Raw genomic sequence first — 22,957 nt, 5'->3', positions numbered from 1 at the left:
GTGTGTAAGTGTTTAATTGTTCTCTGTTACATACTCGTATGTGGATTTTATTTTATATTCATGAATTAAAAAATTAACCTTTTTTAAATTCAAAACACTGTATCCCTATTTCTGCATCAAATTTAGAAGTAAGTATTTGTCAGATAGAAAAAGTAGTCCTTTTGTCGCCAATTAAACAAAATCAAAAATTAAAAAATGTATTGAGATTTTGTTAAATTTGTCATCAATTTAACAAAATCTCAATACATTTTTCAGACTTCCTGTATACATTTTGATGTTCGGGTTCTTTTAAAGAAATTCTGTCAGTGATATTTTACAAACTGTGAAAGAATTGAACAATAGTTTACGTTTTTTGCACGTTTAATACATTCTTGAGATTTTTTTAATGTATAAGTACAATTCCGTATTGCTTTTGTCCTTAAAGACGTCCTACGCCATCTTCTATAAGATGTATCTATAGAAAATGATAAATGATATGTGTATATGATCACCTATGCAATGGATAAGGTTTATCTACATACCTAAAAGAGATGGACTTACATATATCCATAGTCGATGGGGAAATTTTCATTAATAACGCTCACAATAGATAAATGAGCGATACTCATATTTTCACAAACGACCGTCAACCACGCCGTCCTGTCTCGCCTTGCATCGAAATTTACATATCGCAGCCATCTGTCCAAATTGGGTGTCACACCCGTCCACCCGGACGTTGTTATAACGAATTTTAATATAAAACCCACGACACCAGAGAAGCGCCATAAATTTTGGACGCTGACATTGTTTCGAGGTATTTATAAAATTCGCTTACAAATTTTGCAATGAAAAATTTATTTATTTAACTTTGATGAATGAAGATGATATTTATACACACAACAATTGATTTCATAAGTGCGATCTTCTGATAATAAAAATAGATAAAAAAATAATATGGAAAACAAAGGCTTACCAAAGATAAACATAAATTGTGTTAGTATAAACACAAATTGTTTAAGTTTATTCACAGACGTAAACTTAAGAATGTATTTATTTTGCAGAGATATTGGCACTTTGTAAAAGTGCTACATTTATTAAATAAAACAGACACTAGAGGGAACAAAGTAGAAAAATATTCTAACGTTCCCAAAAATAAAAGGGAGTTAAAAATATGAGTTGGAATTTCAACTGTTCGGAGATTTCGCTTTGAGCCAGATGTCCTGCAAAAAGTTTACACATTTGCACTGAATTCGCTACATTTCGAGAGTAAAAGTTGGCATTCGCACGACGCAAAAAAGCGATGATACAAAACGGAGCATTTGCAATAAAATGATAAATACTGCGACGAAACCTTTTTCAAGTGCCGGTTTATTTTTTGTTTACTTCTATTTCATTTGGGTATATTTTTGAAGATGTATCTACTTATAATACGACTATATATACTGAGATATACGATACTATATATGCTATATTCTCTTACGGTGAGAGAAAACTGAGGTTAGATGGGAGTCGCTTCGTGTAAAACCCTGACTCACCCAATCCAGGATCCATGGTCAAAGGTATACCCCGGGCTCCGGCTCCTCTCCGGGCTCGAGAGAGAGGTGCCCGGGACTAAAGCCAGGAGGAAGATACTGAGCTTTATTCAACACTTTATTGAAAGTTGCTTTAAAATCATATTTCGTTTCCAAAGAAAATTGGACAAGGCGTATATCTAAGAGGGGAAAGAGGAGGAGGTTTTTGTTTAGCATTAGAACATAAAGAGCTAAAAAGCAATGGTGATATACACTTGCATTGTATACAAAAGTATATACTATTACTGTTGTTGTTTAATTCCACAAATACTTTAAGAGTATCGTATCCTGATTGCTTAAGAGCTAAGTCGTGTTACAATTTAGCTAACTTTTCCTTTATTTCTATTTACGCCTTTGCTCAGTTTAAGTCACTATTGGGGTAATTACGGAATTCTTACTAGTGTTGTTATCTTTTTCCCCTCTTATTATTTTCGTGACGGCTTCTACTACGTTTTGTGCGAAGTTTTCACATAAATTAATCTTTGGTATCACTAAATTATTACATTATTAATTGTAAAACAGAAGAAACTAATCGGCAAAATATATCACAATGATAAATTCTACAATCATAAAACACAAAAACATTTTATATCATTGACGTTGTTTTTAATAGCATCAATTTCAAATCAGCGAAAGTATCCACTGCAAGAATAAAATCAATATCAGCTTTAACGTACAGATGGGGCTGGACTGTACCAGGGACATTAACCAAGATTTATTTGCCAGCTCTGCTGTGGTCTCGTACTAATTAAAAACCTTTGCACGGCACAACGCCGAGTGCGTTCGACGCACCCCTAAAGTTATGGAAAACACAGCGATTAGTCTGGAAAAATCCTTTGTTTTTTGTTTCCGTTAAATGGAAATAAAGTTAATTGTTTCTAGATATTGCTTAAGATCAATAGGAGCAAACTGTTTTAAGATTAGTAAAAGTAAAGTTTAAAAAAAAGTTTTATTGTTAGTATATTTTTAAAAGAAAACCGTTTCCAAATTATATTGATAAACCTGAAACTTCCTTAGTTCAGTGAAAATGTATAATTCACATTAATGACTATGATTCATATTTGAGCATGAAACGTATATATTTGTGTTACGAGAGCTATACCTAATTTTTCTATCTCGGACTCTCAGCCGAAAGGGCTTTATCTACGTACTACTTAACGATTAGTATAGCGATTTATCGAGAGATTTCCTTCTCTATCGATGATTCCTTCAAGGACGAAAACTGCTGTTGTCCAATCTCCTGATGATGAAAAATAGTATTCGAATCGTTTGTAGGCCACGACTTTCGTATAAGACTGAAAAATCGTAGAGTTTAATAGTAAATGCAGCAAAATGTTTAAAGCTACTATTCCTTCTTTATTACTTTACAATCGTCTATGGCGAACTCCCCGATGCAATCACGAGATGGCTGGCAACGGTTGTTCCGTATTTTTATGATGCAAACATATAATGCAGTTGAATTTTAAAAGCGTTTCTTGTTTATAACGTTCTGTATCAAAGGTACCTACAAGTTTTACTTTAAGAATATATCTCATAAAATATACATATCTGCATGTTTTTAAATCGTGTCTTTTGGCTTTCGTTGCTGCTGTTGTAAATGTTTGGACCGATTCTCAACAGAGATCCCAAGTAACAAAAATTAATACTATAAAAGATTTATCAATGTTTTAGAACGTTCATTACTTCTATCTTCATGCCACGATACACGCACTTCTTTCACTTTATCTACATTCATTACTCTCTCAATTAAGTATCCATGAGCAAGACCTATTAAAAGAACTGAATAAATCAATAGCCAAATTATTAAACCATCATATTTTCCTTGTTCCAGAAATGCGACATTCTTGGAGCCACACCTACAAGGTGTGAGACGTCGGGACAGTCGTAGCTCTGACTCTGACCATGATGAGCGATCTACTGAGGATGACGAGCGATCCCTCATCAGGAGCTCTCCTCGGACGAGGCTGCCACCCCCGCCACCACCTCCTCCAGACGACGAACCCCCTCCATTGAAACCTAGGGAGTTCTTTGAAAGGTAACACCTTAATTGATTGATGTTTGGATCATACTCAGTAAAACGCTGAGGATGATAAGCAGTCTTATAACTTTCCACTCCTTTTTTACGCTCAAGATTCCCGGGTGAAAAATCGAACATAACAATGGCCAAAACTACTACGATGGTAGTTTTTAGTATTATTTTTTAAATGTAAAATAAATACTGGTATTTTTTTCAAAGGTTGCAGAGCCAAGCGATGCGGGAAGCGCAGGACAGGAAGAGAAGAGATGTGCCACTAAAAGAGCACCTGTTCAGGCCTGTGGACAATGATGGTGGCAGCCTGGGTGATAGCCTTAGTCAGGTATGTGTAGTTCTACTATATGACTATTTACTTTAGTTTGTTCCTACCCATTTATTATTATTACCAATTGCCTGTGGCTAGCATACATAACCTAAGTAATTTTCAAATAACAATATAAATCAAAAGCGGACTTAAATTCTTTAATTAAAAATATTAAAATCATTTAAATTTATTTGAATATTACTATTTAAGCCTTACAATTCTAAAATTGGAAGTGTAAAGCCTTACTTCTATCGTCTTTAGAATCCTCTCAATATTGAATCAAGTCTCTTTATCAAAGTTCTTTTAACCTTTGCAACAGTAACTCGTAACAAATCAACAATCCCCCAGTCACTAATGAAGCGTGCAGTCCCTTCTTTGGTCCGCAAACTTCTTACTTTAATAATATTACCCGTATTTGCATCCCGGTCTCTAACTGCATTGAATGCGCTTGGGTCTTTTTTCATATTTAAAATGGACCGTTTTAAAGTATGTTGAGATTTGAATTTAGTTTTATATATTGTTTTTTAACAAAAAATATTGAGGTAAAATTTAAAGAAATCATAACATATTTTATAAGATCTCATCCTTTTATTTCAACATTCTCACATGCAAAAGAAAACATATCACAACAACTTGCGAATTTCTCTAAAGCAATTTATATACGAGTATTTCCATTGCCATTCATTTCTATAAAAGTCAAATCTGTACCCGAAGAATTCTTTCATTTCCGACAAATGGATGCATCAATAGAACATCTATTTGCCGAACACGATGCTACAGAAAGTAATATTTCCCTCACGTGATTTAATTTGCGGCGTTCAATACTACCAACCGTTTTGCTGAAAGCGGTATCTTTGAGGCGGTTAGGCGAACTGAGGGTAGTTCGGAATTTACATTCTGAATTCACACTTTTATTTTATGCTGGCGTTATATTCCACCTGCTGCTCTGTCGCGAAGTTCTTATGTACGGATTTTTTTATTTTATAAGTTTGTAGTCTGATTATTATAAAGGTTTCTAGGTATACTCCTACTTAATCCACTCGAAACTGTGTAACCGCTATTATTCGTCATATACCACAAAATTGTCGTAAAAGGTGACTTAGGGATATATATGACTAATAACTTGAGATTCTTCTCTTAGACTATGAGCAAGCAACCTGTCACTATATGAATCAAAATTCTATTATTGAGCCTAACAGTTTTTAAGACGTGATTACATGAATGAATGCCACAAACTTTTACTTGTAATTCTTCATTAATTATCCTAACTAATATTATAAATGCGAAAGTAAGTTTGTTTGTTTGTTTTCTTTTCACGCGATATCTACACAACCAATCTTCTTGAAATTTCGCATATATATAGTTCAGAGTATGGAGAAGGACATAGGGTACCTTTCATTCTGAAAACAACTATCGTTCCCGTGGGATTAGTGAAAAACCTGTGCACTCTTACGTAGATGGCGCTAATTACGTAGATGGCGCTAAATGCGCGGAGTGAATTTAGAATCAATCTTCTTGAAATTTCGCATATATATAATTCAGAGTATGGAGAAGGTCATATGATACCTTTCGTTCTGGAAAAAACTATCGTTCCCGTGGGATTTGCGAAAACCTGTGCTCTCTTACATAAGTGGCGCTAAATGCGCGGAGTGAATTTTGAATCAATGGAGATACAAGATGGCAGTATGATAGATTATGACTTGGAGACGTCTGCTAAGAAAGGAATTTCAAAAATTCTTTCACAATAGTGAAATAGGGGTTGCAAGTCGTCGTTTTTGAAGTAAGCGCCATAAAATATTGGATTTACATTAGTGATTATTAAAAAGTAAAAGTAAAAAAAAATATAAAACAAACAAATATTTTTTTATAACTTCGGGACATAATCACTAGATGGCGCCTGCGTGTATTTTAAATCGCGCTATGAATACCGAACGTATGTCAGATCCCGCCTCACGTACGCGGCCCCAGCGTGGTACGCATGCTGCTCTGAGACCAACAGGAGAAGACTCAGAGCACAAGAAAACCAAAGTCTCAGAGCAGTCGTCGGAGCCCCGCGCTACGTGAGGAACTCGACGATCCTCAGGGACCTGAAGTGGGAGAGCCTATACGACTTCGTGGCCCGGCTGGCCTCGAAGATGTTCGAGAGGGCGGACGCGTCCTCACACAACCACCTGCGCGGCATCGCGCCGCTCCGGACCGTCGGGTGAAACCCTCCCCTCGCTGCCTTCGATGGGAACTCCCAGTGAAGACGTAAAGACCCAGGCCGCCACGGCCGCCCCATCGACCTGCCTACAGTCGCAGGCAGCGATGATTGAAGAGGGCCAAAAGCCCTGACCAATCACTCCGACTCCCCTTAGGGAGGATGGGAAGACCCGATGTCGTTTTGTCGCGCAAGTTAACTATCTCATTTGGTTTTGTTTACTTATTTATTAATTTGTTCATTGATTGTTTCATTTGAATAACTAGCTTCGCTTCGCTTGCTAAATCTATACTAATATTATAAAGCTGAAGAGTTTGTTTATTTGTTTGTTTGAACGCGCTAATCTCAGGAACTACTGGTTCGAATTGAAAAATTCTTTTTGCGTTGAATAGACCATATCGAGGAAGGCTATAAAACATCACGCTGCAACTATAAGAAGCGAAGAAATAATGGAAAATGTGAAAAAAAAAACGGGGATAATTATTCATCCTTGAGGGCTTCCGTTGCGTGCGCTGCGAAAACGGTTCAAGATACCAAAAATATATGTAAGAAAGAATTATTTCTCTTAAAATAATCTAAAAAAATGTCTGCGACAGTATATGTCCATCTTTTAAGATAACTCACTAGAACAAGGATACGAAGACAGACAGGTGTGGCTTGCGAGGTACCTACCATGCCGCGCGGCTCAGATATTTTAAATTTTACGTTATGGTTATTCTACTTAATGCCGCAAAGACTATAATTTCTGTGGGATCGAAAGACCTATGGTCTTTTGTAGGTGGCGTTAAAACTGTGCGGGCTGAACGGCTTTTTCTCAATAGGTGGCGCTTTTTTAAAATATGGGTTTCAGGAATTCTCATAATTTTTAATTACGCGAAATTACGGCACAAGCATGTAGAACAGACAATATATAGTTATGAGTTCCAGTCTTGGTCACTGACTACGCGAATTAATTACAGCGGGATTTTCACGCGATGCTACCACCATGAATGTAAAAAGGTTCTTCGCAAGGAGGAATACACTTTCTGCCTATCCCTATTGGATAATTGGTATATTTGATATTTATATGGATATCAGTGTATTATGATCAGCGTTATTTTTACCATGTGTTATTTTACCCATCTATTTATTTAACTATCTGACATACCAATAAAAAAATAATGACCTTATAAGCAAAAATTTAAATTGCTTATGTATTTAACAACAACAGGTGTGGAAAAGATTTGATTGGGTGTTTTATAATTTTGGATAAAAAAACAGTACGTCAAAAATAAGTTTGTACAAAAATACATTTATAATAACACTTTTTACAGCATACAACGGAGAATAACCACGACAGACTCTTCCACGCGTACGAAGTCGCGGGCAACAGCTAGTTTTTCTATAATTTTCTTACGTGAATAAAAAATATATAGAATTAATTAACAGAAAACCTTCTTCCAATGGTAAAATGGAGTCTTATTCAGATTCCAAGACAGGTTTCTTATTCATTTTTCATAATACTTCTTTATGAACATTTAAAGTTTGTATAAAACTATCATCTAAGTAAACAAACCAAGGAGAACAAAACTCTTTTTCATTCTTGCTCTTATCAAAATTTGCGTACAAAACACGTACACGTGCACTCAAAACGCACTCGCAGACGAGTACGCTCTAGGTGTAATGTCGAGTCAATTGTGGCCAGAGCTTTGTGAATCCTTGAAAGCTGTTGCACCCTTATGCCAGCGCCATGCTGCGGTAATGGAGCATAGAATTTTATTGTTGAAACTGTAAAGTCTGATGGTGTTTACGTGTTTTCAGTCGCGTGTGTATTGATTTTCAGTACAGTAGGTATCAGATTTATTTCGAAAAGAGCGACTGTAATAGTCTCCTTAGAGACTGACTGTAAGACAGTAGTGAACCTTTTGAAACGAAATGCCAAACAACTCAACAATTAAAATGATTTACAACTTCGTACTACAATCCCTAAGTCTGCAAGGAATCCTGCAATCTTCTCTATTACGAGTATTCTGTCTGCCCCTTTGCGGCTTAGCAGATTCTTACTGGCTAGTAACAAAATTTATATTTTTATTTTGTAGTTATATATTATACTAATTTATACTTAGTGCCGTGTGGTTCCCGGCACCATTCCAAAAAATAATAGGACCACTCTATCTCTTTCCCATGGATGTCGTAAAAGGCGACTAAGGGATTGGCTTATAAACTTGGGATTCCTCTTTTAGGCGATGGGCTAGCAACCTGTCACTATTTGAATCACAATTCTATAATTAAGCCAAATAGCTGAACGTGGCCATTCAGTCTTTTCAAGATTGTTGGCTCTGTCTACCCCGCAAGGGATATAGACGTGACCATGTGTGTGTGTGTGTGTGTGTGTGTATTATACTAATATAACTAACATTGTTGTTTTACTTTGCTGTTTTTTTTAAATATACTATGATTCTTCGAAACCCTACCAAAACGCACATCATTCTTACTAAAGTGAGATCGCGACTAATCTCCTTAATTATCACAGAAGCGCTCTTTGCGAATTCCAACTCTTTGATCTCGCCCTTTGATTAACTTCTCTAAAGTTTTAAAGTAAGATTACTCAAACAGGCAGATCTGTTTCGTTTAGGTGGCTTTCGAGTTTCAGGTGGTAATGTTTTGAAGTTAATTTATACATCTAGCTTTTCCCCGTGACTTTGTTTGTATTTAATTGAGAATATCTTAATTGCAAAAAATCTGTTTCATGGGTTATTATAATTTGTACGATCTATCTTCTTCTCTTTCTTATCATAGTATTCCATAGATACAATTCCAATATAGAATACTTTTTACACCATATATTTCTTTTGTTTTACTTATGTTTCTATATGTTATTTTACAAGTGTTAGTAGTACGAGTACTGTTCGTAATAAAAAAACCTCTGGCAAGATCATTTGCCTGGATAACACCAAATTCACCTCGGTATTCTCTATGTATATTTCAGAGGCAAATGACACCCATCATATTTGACACAATATAATTACCGACATAAGGGTCTACCTAAGGGTTCGCAACACATTACACTCATTATACTACCCTGACGATCATGCCTTCATGCCGTCATGAAATTACAGTGACCGGGTGAGAATAACTGCCTATTTCAGGAATTTTCGGGTGCAATGTGAGAACTTGAGAATTTAAACGTTGGTTTAGTTGAGGGCTGTTATGGTAAGTTAAACGGTTATAGCCTGGACGTTTAGGTTTTGTTAATGACAGCGAGGTAAATTAGTTGGCGAACTAATGTTTTGGGGTTATGGATAATTGATAAGTTTGTTAGGAGTTTAATGTGTATGTAGTAATTCACTTCCAAAGTCTACTAAAAGTGTACGTATTATGACAAGGATAATGTCTAGATATCATAATTAAATTTTAATTGTAGCAGCTATGAGTGGGGACAAATTAATGAACACAGAATAACGAATGCATAGAATAACAACATGCGTTTCTTGACTATATTCATATACAAATTTTTTAGATTAAGCCGTATACAATTTATTTTTTATTTCATTCATTAAATAAGTAGATAACAAAGTCTATTATTCCACATCTCGGCTTCATTTTAAGTTTTTTTTTACAATAGAGACAGCTATATAAGAATCACCAAATTTTCATGAATTCAACTTCGACCAATCGAATTTTATAAAGTCATGCGTTACTTAGTGACTCACTGATGACAATGTACGTACTCGTACCAGCCGAAAACAATAGGGCACAGGAAGTTAAATTTTTGCATGTATATGATTACATTAGAGTAGCGTTAAGACAAGATTTAAAATCTTTTACTGATACTATACTATACTATATACTCAACTTGTTTTTGCGTGTGTCTCCGCCCGGATTAAAAAGCGCGTAAAACCCATGTCCGTACTTCACACTATACACTATTTTGCCATGAAAGACATAAAAAAACACACAAACACACTTTCATTTTTTATTAGTGTGGATTATAAAGGTACACAAAAGTCTAACAATAAAAAATAATGTGCAACAAGGTTGCTATACTTAATCGAATTTTAGTAGAAACCTCTTCCAATGGAACAGCGAGAGGAGTGAGAAATGAAAATAGAGTGTAAAGACAACAATTTCGCGTTAGTTAGACTTCCGATCAATCATTATTTTGTTTTGAAATGAATGAAAAGATACCGTAATGAAATTCCGCGCCGCCATTTATCAGGATTCTGCGACAAAATGGAGATTTCGCCACTAATTGAAAATATTAAGCCGTTTTTAATTTCATTTTGAATACTGCTATTGAAATGATTTGTGAGCGTATTACAGACTGAACGGGTTTTAAAGATTTCTGTTCCATATTTTTATATATATGTAAAAATTACTAAATTAAAGGCTTCGCTCGAGTCTTAAAGTCAACAAATTAAAGCTACAAAAAGCAATGAATTTAATGGCAACTACAAAAGAAAACATTTCGCAAATCCCACAGGGGCGAGGTAGACAGAGATTACATCTTTTCACTATACTTACCTATCTATAGGCTGATACGAGTAAAATTAAAACAATCAAATCGTAGGCTTTCAAATGCATACTTCGAAGTTCATAATTGCTTCCATTGTCAACATGGCCATTATCAGACGCTTCCGGTTCCGCCCTACAGTCTAGGGCGGGCTTAATCGCTGTACGTACATTTTAAAAGAAAAAAAATGTCTGCGCGAAATTTCATCCTGTGCCAAATAGATTTCAGTAGTTTTAGAAAACGACATGCCATTATTTTACAACTTAATATTTTTAAAATTACATCTCCTTCCCGGAAGGGTAGGCAGAGAACCGCTATCACTGCGTAAGTACTTTTTTCGTTTAATTCACATTCATCATACTTATAACGCAAGTTCGTCAGTTTTGACATACATATAATAGTTTTAACTAATACCTCTTACATTACCATGCCTTTTATCTCTTTTAAAACGGAATCATAAAAAATAAATAGACAGCTACTGTTGTGATGCAATACTTAACCTCTTTCCTAAATCGCATATACCCTAATTGGCAAAAAAATTGCCAACAATACGATTTATGCTCGGGGTGTGTTATATTGATTTCCTCCCTGGTGAGTCATAGTTGTCACAAAACTAGACCGCACAGAAATATAACTTAAAACACACCATGAATCTTAAATCACAATTTATATCACTGATAAAGTGGGAAACTACTGAATTGCTTATTCACTCTTGTCTTGAAATTTCTCAAGTTGTATCTAGCGGGGAAGAGAGACGCTTGGAAGGAATGCTATACTAAAATTAAAAATTTTGGACCTTTTAAAGTAAACCTATTGATTTTATTTCTCCCATTCTTAGTGATTTTATTCTGCAAATTTGTATATTTATGAAACGTAGGTTTCGTAATATAAAATTTCCTTTCTGGAATTTCCTTAATTTGTATTCATACATAGTCTAGCTGCATCCCCGCTGTTTGTTCTCCTTGATTGAACTTAAGATGTCAAGGTTCAGCATTTTTTCTTTCACATTTTTATTTAAGCTAGATAAAGAGAGATTTGATTTATTTTATGTTGTATATTATTTTTGCGATAAGATTTGGTATGGCATAGATTGAACTTGGATGCATAATAATAAAATGCTACTTGATCATTTGTTGAAAAAAAAAAAAAAAATATTTCTATATTACTGACTGTATAGGTCTAATCGATTTGAATTTTTATGCTTTTATTGTATTTTATTTTTAAATAGGACTTGGAAGTACGTCCTGAAAACATTTCTATGCTAAAAGAGTATTTTTTGTATATTTATTAATATTGATATTAGGGCAACCTTTGTTTTTTTGTAATTCAAACAATGTGCGACGGTTTTTTTTATAATAATAAATCTAAATCAATAAAAATTCTACAAAAGTAGGCCAAACTTACAACACGAAAATTACAAATGGCAAGAGTTTCGAACGCGGTGAATTAACTGAAACGTTTTATATTTTTCCAAGTAATTTTCGTGTAAGGCAACACCTGCCCGCTGAATACAAGTTTTAATGAGCAGTTCGAATACAAGACGTGTGGCGATATTAAGGGTAGACTGAGGGAAAATTTATGATCGACGATGTATTAGTTTCACATGCTACACTTTGTAAGAAGTAGGAGTGCCGGTCGAACTATCAATCCTGGTTGTAGGCGTAAAACACAGGTTCAAATCCAGCGCCTTTCTAAGTTTTAAACAATAGTTTGTTTACCAATGTTTTGATAGTAAGTGAAAATATTTTGTTAGGAAACCTGCATTCTTGTTGCATTAAGCGAGACTTAGACGATGAACAAAAAATAATAAATTAAAAAAATTAACCTTACTAATCTCACGCACTGCAAATGGTGATTAGATGACCAGCGACAGCAGTATGACACGCGTAACGCCTTTTTATCTCGTGATAAACTATCGCTGTTTCGCTTTTTAATATAGCGAGAAACGGGACAGCGATAGTTTATCGCACGATAAATTATCGCATTAAAATGAGTAAGCAATACCAAAATGACTGAAAAAATCTCTTTCATCCTTTTTTAGCCAAATTTATTCGTATATAATATAAATAATAACCCACCTGCGGTGTATAACTTTGCCTCGTTTGCCAGCCACCATACATCTTCCCCGGTCGACTAAGCAGCTCATTAAAACTTCCCTTTTCTGAATTCTACGCATGTTTGCTAACTTGGATTAGGTACCTGTATTCTGAAGCATTTGTCATTATTGCGAAATTTTCTTCTTGATATTACATCCTACATCTGTCACGTCTCCTTCCCGGAAAATTAGGTAGAGATTACATATTTACACTAGCTGTGCCCGCGACTTCGTCCGCGTGGAATAGTTATCTTTGGCATCATATTTATTTTTGCAAACATCCTCCTCGGCTTCGGATCGGCGGTCAGGCGGTCACGCGTATTAGAAAGAACGCTGGTTCGCCGTATTAAATGTTTCGCTGCAAATTGCTTATAACGACTATATCTCAAAACCTATTCGTCTGATTTATGTACTGTAAATGGCAATTTTAGTCTACATGAAAAGCCGAAAGTAATAAACATATTTATTTGGATAAGGATTAATACTGAATTAAAGAAAATTGGTTTCAAAATAACTTATGTTTATAATGAAAAAATAATCTTAAAAAATGAACATAAAAGTGGTTATTGTAAGTAAACCATAAGAGATAGATATATGCTCTCGCGGACTTTTTTGTGGCAAAAAATGAGTACTTCACATCTTTAGTACATTGTTTTACTATATCTTTGTTGGTTTGCGCAGCGTTCGCGTGAAAAGCTCGCAGATGGCCGACTCATTCAACTTTCACCTGCATTGTTGACGTTTCCCGTAGGGAATCCGGGATAAAATGTAGCCTACAGCCTTCCTCGATAAATAGACTATCTAACAGTGAAAGAATTATTCAAATCGGTTCAGTAGTTTCTGAGATTAGCGCGTTTAAACAAACAAACAAACAAACAAACAAAACAAACTCTTCAGCTTTATAATATTAAGTATAGATTGGCGCAATCCAATGAGTCCTTTTCTTCATCCACATTCTTAAATTTTCTTAACAAAATTGAATTTCTTCCTATACGGTATACCTACGCTTAGATACAAATATTTTCAATGATCATTAATTAATAAAAAAAAAATTATATATCAGCGCTCGTAACTTCAAATACCGCATTAATATCGCTATTTCTGACAAATATCTATTTTTCTTTTAACAAAAAGGTAAATAAATCGAACTTTTCCCGCCACTATTTCCACTAATAATCCAGCAAATATTTTACGATCCCATCATTTCTCTATGTATATTAACGGGATATACCAAGCAGGCTCATTAAAAGTTCCCCAGTCACAGCGCAGGTGGCGTTCCCTCACACCTAAAAGGCTGGCCGCATTTACACCGCATTTGCACGTGCGCACGCTCCAGTGTCGTCCATTCATAGCGAAATAATGGATGTGCAGAAGAATAACGCTTATTTGTAAGCGCCGATGTGGTTAAGACCATTATAATTTCAAAAAATCTATTTCACAGAAATCCGTCGCCGTTGCCGTCTCTATTTTGTTTGAACATCTATATAAATCTATATAAATATTTGTATATGGAATATATCTTGTCTTGATTCCTTCCGGAGTAGACAAAGCCAAAAATACTGAGAGACTTTTTAGCTGGATGGTTAATGATGGAATTAAGCTCAAATAAACATAAAAGATTAAAAGCACACCATTATTAAATGTAGGTATATTAAACTAAAAATTTAGTTCCTACACATCAATTATTGGTAGTAGAATAATTTTATTTTTGTTGTTATTATAGAATATAGATTATTTAAGTTTAAAATATTTTCATTTAATACCAACTTCGTAAGATCTTCCACGGGTATTTCAATCAAATAATGGCGCGGCGAGAAGTCTCTATTTTGTAATTTTATTATTTTGTTCACTTACCGAAGTCGCGTAAAAGTCAACTGTTATAGCAAGCGACAAGTGCTTGTATATTTTTATGAGGCCCATGCAGCTGAGCGCCTTAAGAGATTGGCGGGATTTGGGAGAAGAGCAGAGGTAATAATGAATGACTCAATTACGTAGGAAGCTTACGAATAAGTTTATAATAAGACTGAAGGAAGTATAGTGGAACGTTCGGGAATATACTATAAACACTAAAGAAGAAAGAAGGAAGAGAGAAATAATTAAATGAAAAGCACTATATAAATATAAAGGAAAAGAAAATATAATGAGGTTGCCTACAAGACAATTCCACCTTATTCCCCTGGATGTCTTTAGGAGTAATTGATTGTAATACCTTGTGCAAAAATTATGGTCCCTTATGAGGGACCATAACTCGGAAACATCCCGCGTGGAAAGAAATGTTTTTTCCCGTACTTCACACTATATGTATTCATTATTTGATTGAGATCGTTTCAATGGTTTTGACGTGATAGACGCACAAACAAACGTACACTCACATTTATTATATTAGTGGATTTATACACAAGGTTTGATAATATGATATTGATTGAGATATGATTAACATCAAAAGAAGGTCACTATGAAATTATTCTTTCTTCTATTATAATTATTAATCCTTTAGTAACATGACATTTGAATCTATTACCGTATACTTTAATAATACCTTTAAAATATTTAATGTATTTCCACCATTATAACTTCCGCGAATTTGAAATTGTAATTCAACTTCTGCCATAAATTCCGAATTACAATAACCAAGAGGCGACCCAGTGCATTCCATCCTTATACCGTCGCTCTGAAGTCATTGTGTCCTGAAATTTAACACCTCTAAAGCGCTGTAATGCATTGTATTAATGATATATAGCGGCGAAAGCGCTTTATTGTGCCGATAGCGATATTAATTCTATATAACACTCTATGTTCCGGAACGACTTTTGTGTGTTAGTATGGGGTGTTATTTTTTTATTTCACGTCTCGTATCGAATGAGAGATGATTCTTACCACCTGAAGCCTGGGGTGCGCTTTTTGTCTATGATCATAGATCAGTAAAGTCAGGTTGTTACACGAAGCAATTTCTGTCTGACTTTCGCTAACTTTGCAGAAACCTGACCCATAACATCACGATTACAAATCCAGTTGCGTTAATGTGCAGGTTTTCTAACGATGGTTTTTCATCATCACAGTTTGATAACTAGTGAAAATGTTCTGCTTTGAATAGTTAAAGAAACAAATAACTGCCTATCGAATTCTAACGACACTTTATTACGTTTTGTTATGTTTTTACCCTTGCGGAATCAAATGCCTTACTTTATGATACAAATTGAAATGTTTAAAAATATTAAACAAATCTAAATAAAACCAACCCCGCATATTTAAAGAACTTTATTAGGTATATAAAATACACAAAATGTCTTGACATTTCTTTACAACTCTTTATACCAACTCAAGATCTTGGATATTATGCAGTGGCTGAACGAAGCATTTACAAATATTATTAAATCTTCCCTCATTCCGAGAGCAGAAGTTTAAAATTCAACAAAGCCGCATAATTCGCTATGTCAAGATAAACCATTCAGTTTCATAATCTCGGTGCAGCTTTCCTTTTGCGAGGCTTTCCTTGGAATAAATTAAGACTGTGGTCGGTTGGAAAATTAGTTTGTTGATTCCCACGCTTACAAGAATTATGTACAGTTGACTTACCTACATTGCTATAAGGACAGAACATAATATTATAACAATTTTAGCCTTGTGTTTACTAGAAAAAAGTGAAAGCTTCTTATTATAGGAGTTTCTTCTTAGTGTCAATAATCCCTCCAGCGATAATCCAATTTTTCAGTGACTGTCATCAGGTCATCCCTGGTGATATACTCGTACTTCATTAGGTATACCTCGTGCTTCTTACATTATAAATTCGGAAGTACTTTAGTTCTTTTGTCTGTTACCTCTTTCCAGCTAAACTTCTGAGCCAATCAAAAGCACTTGATAAGAAATTTGAAATTTGTCATGTAAGTATATGGTCTAGGGGTACAGTACGATAGGATTTGCTGAACGTAATCTCACATACAACGTACTACAGTAGCCTTAGAATAAAAAGCAAGAAAGCGTAAAACATACATACATACATACATACATAAAATCACGCCTCTTTCCCGGAGGGGTAGGCAGAGACTACCTCTTTCCACTTGCCACGATCTCTGCATACTTCTTTCGCTTCGTCCACATTCATAACTCTCTTCATACAAGCTCGGCGGTTTCGGGTACTTTTGACCTGACCCTTTACCAGGACGTCCTTAATTTGATCAAGATACGTTCGTCTAGGTCTTCCCACTCCGACCTTTCCCTCCACACTCTCCTTGTATATCTGCTTAGTCAACCTGCTTTCATTCATCCTCTCCACATGACCGAACCATCTTAACATACCCTTTTCTATTCCTGTAACTACATCTTCTTTCACATCACAACATTCCCTTATCACGCTGTTCCTTATCCTGTCACTCAATTTCACACCCATCATACTCCTTAACGCTCTCATTTCCACTGCATTTATTCTGCTTTCATGCTTCTTTTGCCATACCCAACTTTCACTCCCATACATTAATGTCGGGACCAACACGCCCCTGTGCACAGCCAGTCGAGCCTTTTTGGATAGTTTCTGACTGCTCATAAAGGCATGCAAAGCTCCATTCACCATGTTCCCCGCGTTCACTCTCCTTTCAATATCACTATCATACTTGCCATCTGATGTAAACTTTGATCCTAGATATACAAACTCTTTCACTTGCTCCACTTTTTCTCCTCCAATCAAAATATTACATGCTGTCATTTCTTTCTCCATTTCAAAAACCAGTGTTTTAGTTTTACTTACGTTCACTTTCATTCCTTTCTCTTTTAAAGCTTCATGCATACAGTTTACCATCTCCTGTAACTCCTCCGCTGATGACGCCAGTATAACCTGATCGTCGGCATAGAGCAGACATTTGACGAGTAACTCATTCATCCTTAATCCACTTTTAGACTCTTTCAAATCTGTCAAACAGCTATCCATAAATAGGTTGAACAGCCACGGTGACGCAACACATCCTTGCCTAACGCCTTTCTCAATCTTAAACCACTCAGTGTGCGCTCCGTTTATCCTGACACAAGCACTCGAATCCTCATATAAGGATTTCAGTGCTCGTATTAAGAGACTGCTCACCCCATGCATAGAAAGTGCTGACCACAATTCATTCCTCTCAACTCTGTCATAGGCCTTTTCCAGATCTACGAATGTGCAATAGACTTTTTGACTCTTGGCCAAAAACTTTTCGGCTATGCACCGCAAGGAAAAGACCTGATCAGTACATCCCATTCCCTTTCGAAATCCCGCTTGAGCATCCCATATTTTGTCATCAGTTTCATTCCTGACTCTATTAATCAATACCTTAGCATACAATTTGCCGACGACGCTAAGCAGGCTTATACCACGATAATTTTTGCAGTCCAGCTGTGACCCTTTTCCTTTGTAAAGTGGCACGATAACAGCCTTACACCAATCTTTTGGTACTCGGCCGCTTCTCCAACACAAATTGAAAAGGCAGTACAACTGACTAGCTACTACGCCTTTTCCTGCTTTAAGCATCTCGACCGACACTCTATCACACCCAGCAGCCTTTCCCGCTTTCATACTCTTAAGTGCTTCCACAATTTCGAACATTTCAATTTCGCCTTCCATCTCATTCTCTTTTTCTTCGCTATAGCAGAAATCTTTCTTATTTCCTTCCTTTTTTTCAAATAAACTTTCAAAATAGTCCTTCCATATCTTTAGTACACATTCTTCTCCTTTCACAACGCTACCATCCTGGCATCTGATCCTAGTCAGCTCTCTGGTTATAGTATTTCCTCGGGCTGACCTTACGGATTTCCAGAATACTTTCAGATTTGACTGAAAGTCTTCCGATAGCCTTTTATCAAAATCCTCTTTATACTCTTCTTTCTTTCTAATCACAGCTTTCTTAACCAAATCTTTCATTTTCTTATATTCCTTACGTGCTTCATTCACATCTTCATCTATAACCTCTTGCATTCTTAAGTTAGCTTTTGCTGCTAACAAATCCAGCCATGCTTTCTTCTTTAATCGCACAAGTTCTTGCACATCTTTACTCATCCACGCATTTTTGTGATTTTTTCCTTTCCTTCTTCTACTTACACCACACACTTCAACAGCTACTTTCACAATTCTTTCTTTAAATTCCTTCCATCCATCTTCAATATCGCTCATTTCCTCTAAATCTTCAAATTCATCCTTCAGTCTATTAATATACTTCTTACCTACATCCATATCTTGCAAATTTTCTACTTTTACTCTTTCCAAAGCGCTGGTTTGCTCCCTTACCCTGTGCCGCCAGCGATTGAAGATACCCCTTATCCGGGATATCACCAGTAAATGGTCCGAGTCAATGCCAGCACCGCGATATGCACGGGTATCCAGCACTTTGTTCTTCAATCTTTCATCTACAATCACAAAGTCTATCATACTTTTTAAAATACCTTCCACTCTTGTGTAGGTGTGGATCTCTTTATGTTGAAACATTGAGTTCGACACAAAAAGATCCCACTCTAGACAAATTTCTAATACACTTCTTCCATTATCATTCACCTTTTCGTCACCAAACGCACCAAGCACCTTTTCATATCCATCACGCTTTACACCCACCCATCCATTAAAATCACCTAACATAATAATCTTCTCATTTGGCTTGGTAACTTTCAATACTTCTCTTACACTATTCCAGAACTCCTCGTTTTCGCTTTTTGCTGATGTTGTACCCCTCGAACCCACATCCCAAGGTGCATAAACACCTAGAACGAAGATCCGAGTGATTCCAACTTTCAGCCTAATCCATAGAAGACGAGGGCTGACACACTCATACTCATTCACGCACTCAGCCATTCGTGCAGAAAGAATTAGACCGACCCCTTGACAGCCTCGGCTGGTACTGGAAATTCCAGACCAATACGCCGTGTAAGGGCCGTGCTGCGTCGCGTCGCATCCTTTCCGCTTCGTTTCATTCACGCACAACACATCCAAACGTCTTTCATCCATCATCTGGCATACTTCCTCAATCTTATCCTTCATTCCTCCTCTTACATTCATCGTCGCAAAGCGGCTTTCAGCAGACCGCATACCGCTCCCGCCGGGAACGAGACGTGATGGGGTGCGGACACCATCGCCGCCATCTAGGTGCTCTTTCAAAAGATTTGCATCCATGCGATTCCCACGAGACGCTAGGGAAAAATTTTGTCCGCCCCAGCAGAGCCCCGCATGCCAGGGTAAGGCTAGCCATTACCTGGGGGTCGCCCAACCCCATGGCGGAAGTGGCACGCTCGAGACTAGGCTCGCCCCTAGCCATGCATCCATCGGCGCGGCAGACCTTAGATTGGCAGGGATTTACATTAAAGAGGAATCCCAAGTCTATCCCTTAGTCGGCTCTTACGACATCCGTGGGAAAGAGATGGAGTGGTCCTATTCTTTTGTAATGGTGCCGGGAACCACACGGCAAAACATAATACTTTTTTATGTAAACATAGTGCTTTTTTATTTAATTTAATAGTGTTTAATTACACCGAACTAAATTATCCATTGGGGTAGGTTGGTATGTAACATCACTAATACTCATGTTAAGCCTTATCAAATGATTCAGGTAATCGGCTTACCGAACGATAATGTTCACATTGCTTGTGTTCTACATAATAATATTTGAGAACAAAATTATTTTACTCTGAGGAAACATACTAATGAGAGAGAGGATTTTCCCAAAATGGGAAATAAACATTATTAAAATTATATATATACATAATATATTACACGATATGAAATTAATGAGTGTAGGCGACAGTAAATTCTAGCGAGATTTCAATGCGAATGCTACTTCTAGTTACTTTTTCTACATTTAAATATAGATACTTAAAACTACAGTGTAAAGCATATATTTAAAAAAAAAACATGTTTATAATGTGCGAGTCAACTCGCCTATAATGAACTAAATTCAGGGGCCATCAATATAGTAATTATTGATTCGCTTCGATAGGCCTCCCTAAAGCCCTTGCAGCGGAAAAGATAAAAGCCTGAAAGGTTTTTTTAAATATGTGAGTTTTATTGGTTAAATTTTTGATTGACTTATATTATCATTTTTCTGGTGCTTGTTTTGGTTTTTTTATTAGTTGCGTGTTATTATACTCTGAGTCCTTTTTACAAAATTTTTCGTGCGTGTTATACTCTGAGTCCTTTTTGCAAGAGTTTTTCCATTCTTACACTCTTCTTTCTACTGGCGTTAGTCCCGGCTGCGTCCTCACCTTTCTGGAGGGCCTGAGAACACCTATAGCCACAAACCTGGTTTTGGGTTAGTACTTTTCTATGTTGCTAACCTTCAAATTTTTTTTTTTCAAAAAGACTCCCTTGGCAACTCTTAGAAAGGTGAGAACTCACCTGAACTAAAGCCAAGGAAAAGTTAAGAAGACATTTTGATATTGAAACTTAATCATGAAAGCCTTAATAAACGCCGTCTCGTCGTTTATTAATAAAATTCTGGCGATTATACGAAGCTTGGTCTCTGATTCTTCTACTCTGTAAACAGACCATGCCAGACAGATTGCTAGAAAGTCGAGTAATTCATATAATTCGTGGATTAAATTCCTTACCCTGCAACTTTCAATAGAAAATGTTTTCCATAAGATACGCGTCAACGATCAAAGAATTGTCATTAACTTTGAATATCTTTAAGTCGATATAATTACAAATTGATGATTAAATGGAAAATTTTGAGTTAGAATTCTTGTAGGTAATTAATTAGAATTAATAAATTAAGGTGATCGACTGCTTATTTTTAGACAGAATATTTAACAACGTGCTTGCCCGAACATTCAACAGGTATGCAAAAAGACAAAAAAAAATAACAGGGAAATGCTAATACTGCATGTTAGCATATCCGCATTGAAATGGTCCAAATAATTGGAACTAATGGCTGCAAATGTGAACATTTTAATTTGAAAGCCACTGCGCGGGATTTTCACATAATTAACGTACGAGGCAATGAATATTAATACGCGCTGGTCGGAACTCTGTTAGATTTAAATGGTGGTTTGCTGAATTGGGAAAATGCTCTATAAAGAAAATTATCATTTTAATATCATTATTTTTATGATCTTTATGCTTTTGAAAGAGTGATATTCTAAGAGATTTATCATTTTCGCAAGTGGAAATTCTGAAACATTGTAAGACTGCTCACTGGACCCTTTAAGATATTAGAAATTGTAGGAGACCAGACATTGTCAACCTAAACATAAGAATATATTTTTCAAAAATGCCGTGTGGTTCCTGGCACCAGACACCACTTAGAAAAAAGACCACTCCATTTCATTATAATATAAACTTGGTATTCTTTTTTAAGGCAATGGGCTATCAACCAGGCCAAACAGCAGAACGTGGCCTACCTTTTCAAAAATGTTGGCTCTGTCTACCCCGCAAGACATATTTATACCTATTTACCTCATTTAAAACTTTTTAAATTTTCATTTGATTTTCTAATAGTAAAGTCTTAAAATTTTAACATACTAAACTATAATAAAATAATACACTATACACTACTTCACAATAAAAAACAATACTAAATGATGTAAATATTTAATAAATCTCATCCATGTACTCTTTTATTCTTAATTCAAATTCATAAAAATAAAACTATCAACATATTTTTTCCCATATCCAGGGTTCACTGGCCGCTTATTATAAAAAGGGCAAATATAACTTCGGCATATAAACAAGGAATAAGCAACCAAAATGAGAACGAATGTAATAAAATGCTCATCCTTTCCCTTTGTGGTCTTTCTTCGGGAATCGGGTAATATTTCCGAGTTCTTGAACAAAGAGCCAGTTTGTTTGAAGTGAAATTCTTAGGAAAGTATTGCGCCCAAGCAGGGGTTTGAAATATGTATTAAAGTTGCTTATATTTGGGTGTCCTTTGCATAAATAAATGAAGACTTCTCTATTTATTTTTTGCGTGTCAGTTGTAAAATACATATTATTATACGCTGCGCTTCGGGGTCTGGGGTTCGATTTTTAATGGCCAATATTACCGGCGAGAATGAGCAAAAAAACGTTTATTTTAGAAATATTTCATACATTAGTTATATGGACGAATTCCTAAATATATTACATAAAAAAAAAAATTGAATCAAAATATAAAAAAAAGATACAACAATTGCACAAACACGCAACTTTGTGTTCAAAATGTTCGACATCATTTAATTAAGATATACCATACAATAATTCCTTTGCAAAATTCTCCATTATATTTTCATGAAAGGACAAATTGACTTCCCCGTTTAATTTAATCTCAACATGCTACGTACACATTTAGGTTGATATCG

The 22,957-nt window shown here is 35.7% G+C and overlaps 1 protein-coding gene across 10 annotated transcripts in view; it reads left to right on the top strand.

Moving 5' to 3' along the window:
- LOC106139755 (protein sprint) overlaps nucleotides 1-22,957 on the top strand; it is a 230,636-nt gene that overhangs the window by 185,365 nt on the left and 22,314 nt on the right. For all 10 annotated transcript variants that reach the window (XM_060948277.1, XM_060948276.1, XM_060948275.1 and 7 more), the window contains 2 exons: nucleotides 3,382-3,585; nucleotides 3,787-3,907. In XM_060948277.1, coding sequence (XP_060804260.1) covers nucleotides 3,382-3,585; nucleotides 3,787-3,907 — 325 coding nt within the window. The remainder of the gene's footprint in view (nucleotides 1-3,381; nucleotides 3,586-3,786; nucleotides 3,908-22,957) is intronic.

This window comes from Amyelois transitella, chromosome 15, assembly GCF_032362555.1.
Source record: "Amyelois transitella isolate CPQ chromosome 15, ilAmyTran1.1, whole genome shotgun sequence".
Taxonomy (NCBI): Eukaryota; Metazoa; Arthropoda; class Insecta; order Lepidoptera; family Pyralidae; genus Amyelois; species Amyelois transitella.
The sequence above is the reverse complement of the archived record's forward strand: the minus strand, read 5'-3'. Positions and strand labels throughout refer to the sequence as shown.